Source organism: Suricata suricatta, chromosome 12 (genome assembly GCF_006229205.1).
Source record: "Suricata suricatta isolate VVHF042 chromosome 12, meerkat_22Aug2017_6uvM2_HiC, whole genome shotgun sequence".
In the NCBI taxonomy this organism is placed as follows: domain Eukaryota; kingdom Metazoa; phylum Chordata; class Mammalia; order Carnivora; family Herpestidae; genus Suricata; species Suricata suricatta.
Genome location: NC_043711.1, coordinates 8,574,563 through 8,584,103, shown reverse-complemented (window position 1 = coordinate 8,584,103; position 9,541 = coordinate 8,574,563). Strand labels below are relative to the sequence as shown.

Genomic DNA, 9,541 nt, shown 5'->3' with positions numbered 1-9,541 from the left:
CTCCGGCGGGACACGCCGAGCACGCTGGGAGCAGCCATGGCGGACGGCCCGGTGGCGGAGGTGTTGCTGAGGCAGCTGGCGGCGGCGGATGGCGGCCTGGACAGCGCGGAGCTGGCGGCTAAGCTGGGCGTGGAGCACCAGGCGGTGGTGGGCGCCGTGAAGAGCCTGCAAGCGCTGGGAGAGGTGAGTCGGGCCCGTTATGCCTGGCCTTCTCGCTTCGGTGCCTGCAGTCCTCTTGCCTGGAAGGCCCTGATTCTTGATGAGCCCTTCAGGAGTCCATCCTGGGGTGCTCAGGCAGGGAGTCGGCGACAGGTGAGAGCCCGGGAGCCGACGTTCCGTTCGCTGTAAATGCCCATTGAGAGAAGGCGCTGGGGGGTTGGGGGGAGGGGCGGTGGGCACGATGGTGGACCAGGAAGATGCGGTCGCTGCCCTCACGGAGATTGCGATCTCATGAGGGAGATCCTCAGGTGACACGCAGAGTGATAGAGGAAGCCCAGGAAACCCAGAGGTGACAGCTGGCCCAGTCTGGGGAGTCGAAGAGTACGCCCTGGAGGAGGTGGCAGCTGAGTCGGGCCTCTGCACTGAGGAGGAACGCTTCAGGGATCAATGGTGGGAACGGGAAACAGGTGCAGAAGGACATTCGTGGAGCCAAAACTTGAAAGGCCTTGTAGGTCTTTATCTCATGGGGGTACTGGGGAGCCATGGCAGGAGCTGGAACCAGTCAGAAGTGTGTGCTCTCCGTATCACTTTGGGGAAGGATTAGCAGGGGCAGGACTGGTGGGGAGGGGAGGAAGGCAGAGGCTGGCACGTCCCCAAGGTAGAGGGCATGGTGTCTGGTTGTAGGGAGGCAGGTGATTGGAGAGGGGATTGTTGGCGAGGCGGGGGAGCATGGATCAAGCCCGGCCTTTTTGACCTGGACAAGTGAAAGGTGTTGGGGTCCTACGAGGAGATTCTCAGGGACCTGGAGGCCACCCAGGAGGCTGGATCCTCAAGGCTAGGAATCAGGAAATATAAGCGAGATATGTATTCATTGAGCTCGTATTCTGTGCCCCACTTTGGTCTCAGATTTATCATGATAGCACTGTAATTATGCCCACTTTGCAGATGTGACAGCTTCTGAACACTGGTCTGTAACTTGATGAGTGTCACTAGAAGGGACAGGCAAGCCTGGATTTGAAATTAAGCATTAGGGGGCGCCTTCCCCAGGTGGCTCAGTCGAGTGGGCGTCCGACTTCAGCTCCAATCATGATCTCAGAGTTTATGAGTTCAAGCCCTGCATCAGGCTCTGTTCTGACAGCCCAGAGCCTGGAGCCTGCTTTGGATTCTGTGTCTCCCTCTCTCTGTGTTCCTCCCCCTCTCATTCTCTGTCTCTTTCTCTTTCAAAAATAAATAAACATTTTTTTAAAACTTTATAAAAAATAGGATGCCTGGGTGGCTCAGTAGGTTAAGCGGCCGACTTTGGCTCAGGTCATAATCTAACGGTTCGTGGGTTCAAGTCCCGCATTGAGCTCTGTTCTGACAGCCCAGAGCCTGGAGCTGCTTCGGATTCTCTGTATCCCTGTCTCCCTCCCCCGCTCATGCTTGCGCTCACTCACTCTCTCTCAAAAATGAATAAACATAAAAAACATTAAAAAAAAAAAGTTGAGCATTTAGGCTGCAGAGCCTGAGGTCATCAGTGCAGAAAAGGAATCCGTGGGGTGACAGTACCTTGATTGATGTGGGATCAAGTTGTGTTGGTCACAGAAGGTTAGATGGTGGCTTTTGATGTGGTTCAGTCTAACAGCAGAGATGGTAATAACGACATAGAAATGGTGGTTAGAATTTATACAGAATTTGCTGTTTGCTAAATCCTTTCCGTGTGTTAACTCAGTTACTTGTCAAGAAAGCTTCCTGTGGTAGGGCCCATCACACCCTTCTCCTGTGGATAAGAACTCTTGTTCAGGGAAGCTTAGCAACTTTCCCAAGGTCACACAGGACGTAGGGAACAGAGCTGGGAATTAGAACGGGAAGGGAGCTAGGCCCTGTGCGCCCCAGTCGGCCTTGCCCCTCTTTGTACCACGTGGACCCATCCTTATGGAGCCTTGGTTCCTGTGTGTCACGGGGACATGGGGGCCCTTCTCGGACACTCCAGGCACTGAGATGCGAACACATCAAATGTGGAGACAAATCAGTTTAGCGGAACCTTAAAAGTCTTTCTCGGGTTCGAAAGCAATAGGATTTATTTTTTGCTAGGTGCCATTCTTAATGCTTGCCGTCACTCTGGGAGGTGTGAGCCATCTCTGTCGTTACCTGCATTTACAGGAGGGAAACTGAGGCTCGGCAAGGGGCAGTCACTTGGCTGGGAAGTGGTGAGGCTGGTTTCAGGCACCGTGCAACCCTGAGGGCGTGCCTGGCTCTGAACCCTGTCCGTGCGGGCGCCCTCTCCCCCATTTCCCTAAAGATCATCGAGGCTGAGCTGCGTTCCACCAAGCGCTGGGAGCTTACCGCTGAGGGCGAGGAGATAGCCCAGGAGGGCAGCCATGAGGCCCGGGTGTTTCACAGCATCCCCCCGAAGGGCCTGGCCCAGAGCGAGCTCATGGTAAGGGCCCAGGGGCAAGGCCCAGGCAGGTGATGGGGTCAGGCGGCCCTCGCGCCCCACTTACTGTGGGCTCACTCCCCCCAGCGACTGCCCAGTGGCAAGGTGGGCTTCAGCAAGGCCATGTCCAACAAGTGGATCCGTGTGGATAAGAGCGCCGCCGATGGACCCCGGGTGTTCCGAGTGGTGAGTCCCATGCGGGGCGGCCAGGGTGCACGTGAGCACCTGGCTGTCACCGCCTCTCACACCCGTCATCACGGCAGGCGGACAGCGTGGAGGACGAGGTGCAGCGGCGGCTCCAGCTGGTCCAGGGGGGGCAGGCTGAGAAGCTGGGGGAAAAGGAAAGGAGTGAGCTCAGGAAGAGGAAGCTACTGACTGAAGTGTGAGTGGGTGCACCCCCCCCCCCGCCCCCTGTCCGTCCCCCGTCACCTGTGTGGTCCCGGGGGAATGGGGGGAGGGAGGCGTCCTGCCTACACTGGGGCAGTGCTGTCAGTGTCCTCCAAGCTGTGTCTTTCCCTGTGGTTGTCAAGCCCTCGTGCCGGGTTCATGCCACCTCAGGGCCTTTGCTCATGCCATGAGTTCTGCCGAGAACCATCTTCCGTTGAGCCAGGCTTGGGCATCAGACCTCTGCCTGTGTGGCACGTGAAAGAGGCCATCCTGACACTGGTCTCTCCCTTTGAGTTCCGTGAAAGCTGCTCGCTCATGCTTTCCATTCTGGGTGCCATGCTTATTTCCTTCACGGCTCTAATTTCAGTGTGTGAAAACGCTGGGACCTGGCAGGCGGGGGCTCTGCTCTCACAGGGCTGATGCGCCCTTTGAGCAGATACCGAGCGGCCTAGTAGTTATGCGAACACAGACTGGAGGAGGGCTGCCCAATCCGGGTCCGGGCTCTGGCACTTATGTGTGACCTTGGCCAAGGCACTCCATCTTTCTGGGCCTCCATTTCCGCATCTGTAAAAAGATCTCTTTTCACACGGTAGTGGGACGATTTCAGTGGAAGAGAGCCTGGCACGGAATAAACCCTTGACACTTGACTTGTTCTTACTCAGCTGTGTGCTTAAGTACCTTGAAAAGGCCCTGGCACGTCGTAGGTTCGCATCAAGTGTTTGTTGAATGAATAAATGAATGGGCACAGCAATATAGGTGCGGGCCAAATAAGAGAATTTCTGATGACGGTAAACGTCAGGGAGAAAACAGTGACTTGGTGGGTCGTGTTGGGGTCAGTATCAGATAGGAGTTCAAGGGAAGCCTCTTGAAAGAGGTGACACTGGGCATCCCCTCCTCTGCTCTGGCCTCAGGACCCTGAAGACCTACTGGGTGAGCAAAGGCAGTGCCTTCAGCACCAGCATCTCCAAGCAGGAGACAGAGCTAAGTCCAGAGATGATCTCCAGGTAGGGGGTGGCCCCAGGGACTGGGGCGGGTCAGGGAGGGAGGGCAGCCCTCACCTGGTCCCTGGCCCCTGCGTCCTCTGACAGCGGCTCCTGGCGGGACCGACCCTTCAAGCCATACAACTTCTTGGCCCACGGCGTCCTCCCCGACAGCGGCCACCTGCACCCTCTGCTCAAGGTCCGCACGCAGTTCCGGCAGATCTTCCTGGAGATGGGGTGAGCACAGGGCCGGGGGTGGGGCCGGCCCCACCGCAGGGCACGGGCAGGGCGGTCAGGCTCCATCTCCCTCCAGGTTCACGGAGATGCCGACTGACAACTACATTGAGAGCTCGTTCTGGAACTTTGACGCCCTGTTCCAGCCCCAGCAGCACCCAGCACGGGACCAACACGACACCTTCTTCCTTCGAGGTGGGTGGGGCGGGCTCTGCCATCGGAGGCACCAGGCCCGGGCACACCTTGTGGGAGTGGCTTGCTCGCTTCACAGAATAAATTCCATCCTCGCCAGGGCCACAGGGCCGCTGTCAGCCAGGCCCGTTGACCTCTGTGACTTCCTCCCACATCTCGTCCTGCCCACATCTTGGCCCTTGCCCGTGCTGCCAGGCAGTTCTTTTTCACCTTCACTCGGACCTTCGAGGCGGGCTCCGGCATCAACCCTCTGCTCACGTGTCACCTCACAGAGGCCGCCTGGACATGCCCTCGTCCGCCCAAGTTCAAAACGTCCCTCAGCCCTAGTCTTCAAGCTCGGTTCCCATTTTTTTCCTTGTTGCCGCAGCACTGAGTACTGTCTGAAACGGAACGACTTTCCGCAGTGATTGTTTCGTCCCTCCCGGGAAGGCAGGGGAGGCCAGTGAGTGGGCGCCCGTTTACCCGGCCAGGAGCAACGGTGGCATTGCTGTCATCGTCCCCATGGCTCCCCAAACTTACCCGGGCACTCAGCGCACGCCAGCCCCTGCTCCGTTCTCCTGCCAGCTGTAGGACGTAGTACCGTTAGCTCCCTTGTATAAATGAGGAGGGTTCGCAGAAGGCACGTCACTAGCCCAGGGTCACACGGTTTGTAAGTGGTGGCACTGGGGTTTGATGTCAGGCTTTTCGAGTGCCTCAAAATGATGTTTCCGGAAAGGGATCTTAAGAGTTTGCACGTTCACTCAACCCCTCCTGCGTGCCAGGGTCTTTATTAAACGCCTGGGTCACAGCTATGAATGAAACAAGCGCTTGCCCCGGTGAGACCTGCATCCTGATGGATACATGGGTGTTAAATCCCGAGTCACACGGAACACGTCACGCACGATGGCAGTAAATAGCAGGAACTGGCACGGACAAGGAAGGAGCTGTCCACCTAAAATCAAGTCTTTGTTTAAGCAAAGGCCAAAGGCCGTAAGGGAGAGAACCATAATCTGGGAAGGAAAGTCCCAGGAGAGAATGGCCAGTGCAAAGGCCGAGGCTGGAACATTCCTGGTGTGCTGACCTATCAGCGGGGAGGCCCCCACCAAGGAGGGAACATTGTCACACCCCCAGCCCCAGAGAGATGGAGGGTTCTGGGCCGAGGAGAGATGTGACTGACCTGGGTGTTGGCGGCCGTGGGCGGCGAGGGCGGGAGCGGCACGCGTTGCTGTCTGTCCTCCGTGCAGTGGCTGTTTGAGAACTCCTTGACTGACCGGATGACGCTCTGTCCTGCCCAGATCCGGCCGAGGCCCTGCAGCTCCCAGCGGACTACGTCCAGCGGGTCAAGCGGACCCACTCGCAGGGCGGCTATGGCTCACAGGGGTGAGGCAGGACCAGGACTTCGGGGTGTCAGGCTGGGGGGAGGAACGTGGAGGGGGGGGCCAAAGGCCACAGCATGGACTTGCCATTGGTCCTCCTGAAGGTACAAGTACAACTGGAAGCTGGAAGAGGCCCGGAAGACAGTACTGCGCACGCACACCACGTCAGCCAGCGCCCGCGCCCTCTACCGCCTGGCCCAGAAGGTGCGGCTCGGCCCTGGGCGGTGGGGCAGGCAGGGCGCTGTCCTCCCCCCCTTCTGACCCGCTCCCGGGCCTGGCCTGCCTGTCACCCCCAGAAGCCCTTCACGCCGGCCAAGTACTTCTCCATTGATCGCGTGTTCCGAAACGAGACCCTGGACGCCACGCACCTGGCCGAGTTCCACCAGATCGAGGGCGTGGTGGCTGACCACGGCCTCACCCTTGGTCACCTCATGGGCGTCCTGCGGGAGTTCTTCACAAAGCTGGGTAGGCAGGCGGGCCGCGGTGGGCGTTGTGAGGGGGCCGTGGCCACCGGGCTCATCCACTCTTCCTCCCATTTCCCCGTCTCCCTGACCAGGGATCACCCAGCTGCGCTTCAAGCCGGCCTACAACCCCTACACGGAGCCCAGCATGGAGGTGTTCAGCTACCACCAAGGTCAGGGTGAGACCGGTCCTGGGAGGGGAAGAGGGGGGCTGTCGCGGGCTGCCACCCTCCGCCGGGGCCCTTTCACTGCCAAATCACTCCCAAGCTCGCTGCCAGACCCACACGACCATCTACACGATCCGCCCTGTCCTCCTCCCACTTCTACAGGCCTGAAAAAGTGGGTGGAAGTCGGGAATTCCGGGCTCTTCCGCCCTGAGATGCTGCTGCCCATGGGGCTCCCCGAAAATGTGTCCGTCATTGCGTGGGGCCTCTCCCTGGAGCGGTGAGTCCCCAAACCACTCAGGATGTCTGACTCGCCGGACCTGGGGGCCTGCGGACCTCCAGCACTACCCATGTGTTCGCTCACGTGATAAGCCTTTAGTGAGCATCTGCTGTGCGCTTGGTCCTGTGCGGTGAGGACGACTGTGCACGTCCCTGCCTCTGTGACCTTAGGGCCTTAGTGCAGTGAAAAGGATGATGATTAGTAAGATAAGTACATAAGCTGAACAGGAGTGTGTCTGAAGCCAGTACGTGCTATAGAGAAAACACAGCAGGGAGGGCTAAGGAGACAGGGTTGTCAGGGAAGGCTTCAAGGAGGAGGTGGTATCTGAGCAAAGACTGGAGGCGAATGGCATAAGCCAGGGGAATAGCGGGAAGAGTGTTCAGGCAGCGGGAATAGCCAGTTCAAAGGCCCTGAGGCAGGAATGTGCGTGCTGCGTTTGGAGAACACAGAGAAAGCCGAGGTGGCTGGAGGGAGTGTGTAAGTAAAGTGAGATGAGACAGGGTGGGGAAGGGACAGGACACCTCAGGGCCTTGGGAGCCCTGGGAGCACTCAGGCTTTTACTCTAAGATGAGAACCACCAGAGAGGGCCTGGTCAGAGGGGAGCGTGACCTGACCTGGTGTTAAAACTGTTTCCTCCCCCCCCCAAGCCCGACAATGATCAAGTATGGCATCAACAATATCCGGGAGCTTGTGGGCCACAAGGTGAACCTGCAGATGGTGTACGACAGTCCCCTGTGCCGCCTGGACGCTGACCCGGGGCCACCGCGGACACAGGGCACCGCGTGACACAGGCCGCCCTGGGACAGCCCGCCTTCCCCGAGCCCCTGCCAGCCAGCCCCTCTGCCTCCCTGCCAGTGGCCCCCTTGTATTTATGAGGCCTCTGTGAGGCCATCACCCCACCCCTGGCAGCTCCTCTTCCCCACCTGCCCCACGGTCCCAGGGGCGGGGGAGCGGGTGGCAGGTTCCATCTACGAAGGTGGGCCCTAGGGAGCCCTGCAGGCAGCTGCTGGCTAATAAAGTGGGCAGTTGTCCTCAGACGGTGCCTTTCCTTAGGGACGGAGGAGTATGAGGAGTCCTTGGTGTGAGGGGTGGTGGGTTGGGGGGTCCCGGAACCTCAGCTCCTGGCTTGCCTAAGCCCGAGCCCCCCTGGGGGAGACTGGCTCCATCAAGCATTTACCCATCACCTGGCGGTGCCGGGCTGGCCTCTAGGTGACTGGAACAGAGACACACACCCCATACCCCACCCCACCCCCGCCGTGGAAGGGGCATTTGGGAGGGAAACGCCAGGGCAGGTGCCAGGATTCCCCCTGGGAGCCAAGCATGGCGGGGTGACGGGCAGCCTGAAAACACTGCCCCCTTCCCCTCCTTTTTTTCTTAAAGAGCGGTTTCTGGCACACCGTGGAATTGTGGTGCAAGTACAGAAATTTCCCATATACCTTCTGCCCCCACACTTGCACGGCCTCCCCTCTGTCAACATCTTCGCCCCCAGAGCGGTGCAGTTGTTCCAAGGAATGAACTACACAGACACATCACAGTCCCCCGCGGTTCGTGGTTCACGGTGTGGTTCGTGCTCTGGGTTCGGACGAGCGTAAGGTGATGTGTCTCCATTGTTAGAGCGTCATGTGGAATATTTTCACTGCCCTGAAAGGCTTGCGCCCCGCTCGTGCATCCCTCCGTCCTACCCTGGAGCTGCTCTTTGTAAAAAAAAAAAAAAAAAAAACTCTCATAAGGGGCGCCTGGGTGGCTCAGTTAGTTAAGCGTCCAACTTTACTTCAGGTCATGATCGCATGGTTCATGAGTTCGAGCCCCGCGTCGGTCTCTGTGCTGACAGCTAGCTCAGAGCCTGGAGCCTGCTTCTGATTCTGTGTCTCCCTCTCTCTCTGCCCCTCCCCCACCCACACACTGTCTCTCTCAAAAATAAGTGAACATTAAAATTCTGAAGATTTCACGTGAGCTCAGAAGAGGGAGAGGAGTAGGCTAGACCTTCACGAACCCCCGTTGAATGGTCCGTGGGGTGTATCTGTGTGGATATTTTATTTTATTTATTTATTTATTTTAATGTTTTGTTTATTTTTGATACAGAGAGACAGAGCATGAGAGGGGGAGGCGCAAAGAGAGGAGGAGACACAGAACTGGAAACAGGCTCCAGGTTCTGAGCTAGCTGTTAGCACAGAGCCTGACATGGGGCTCGAACCCACAAACGTGAGATCTGACCTGAGCCGAAGTCGGAGGCCTAACCGACTGAGCCACCCAGGCGCCCCTGTGCGGATATTTTAGAGCAAATCTGTCTCCATGTTGCTCGCCCCACATCTTCAGGGTCAGCGCCCTTCAGAAATGTAAACAGTTCTAGAACCATGAGGCCACGGTTAAACTCAAGCAGTTGGCACCTGAGGCCGTGGGCTGCTTCTGTCCCAGGGCTTGTGGGCACCAATCTCCGAAGGGCTACTCGGAAAGATTTTTTTTTTTTTCAAATTAAGTCAGCCATACAGAAAAATACTCATTCATGCAACAAATGTGCACCTCGTGAGTGCCCACAGTGTGCTGAGCTGAAGACCACCAAGCTGACTCCGGACCCTGCCCTTGGGAGCCGACATAGGGGAAAGGGTGCAGGGATGCATAAACAGATAAATACAGAAATGGAGAGGTGAGGCCACAGAAAAGTGGAGGGTGGGTGGGGAAGGTGAAGCGTATACAGTATTAGCCCAACAGTCTGCCCCCAGTTTGAGCAAATCTGAATGCTATTTGTTTTGGGTCTTTCACAGTTTCGACCTGTGTGCCTAATAATTCAGCCATACTATAGGCTTGTCCTAGTCACTTTGGGCAGCATCTCATTGAGATTGCTCCCTCCTAAATTTGTTTATCATCCTCCTGTGTTTTTCAAGGCTCCTGTATATATTATTACACAAAACATGG

At 57.5% G+C, this 9,541-nt stretch overlaps 1 protein-coding gene across 1 annotated transcript; it reads left to right on the top strand.

The window, feature by feature from the left end:
- Positions 1–7,665, top strand: FARSA (phenylalanyl-tRNA synthetase subunit alpha). The gene is made up of 13 exons (XM_029915873.1): positions 1–183; positions 2,441–2,578; positions 2,663–2,761; positions 2,839–2,957; positions 3,874–3,966; positions 4,051–4,179; positions 4,256–4,371; positions 5,643–5,727; positions 5,828–5,927; positions 6,020–6,188; positions 6,280–6,357; positions 6,514–6,628; positions 7,276–7,665. Exons 1-13 carry the CDS (start codon positions 37–39, stop codon positions 7,412–7,414), a joined length of 1,527 nt encoding a protein of 508 aa, XP_029771733.1. The 5' UTR covers positions 1–36; the 3' UTR covers positions 7,415–7,665.
- Positions 7,666–9,541: the final 1,876 nt, after the last annotated feature.

Coding starts and splice junctions, on each gene's coding strand:
- FARSA (XM_029915873.1), top strand. CDS start 37: ATGGCGGACGGCCCGGTGGCGGAGGTGTTGCTGAGGCAGCTGGCGGCG. Junction 2,762..2,838: donor GACCCCGGGTGTTCCGAGTG/GTGAGTCCCATG, acceptor TCATCACGGCAG/GCGGACAGCGTGGAGGACGA. Junction 6,358..6,513: donor GGTGTTCAGCTACCACCAAG/GTCAGGGTGAGA, acceptor CCACTTCTACAG/GCCTGAAAAAGTGGGTGGAA.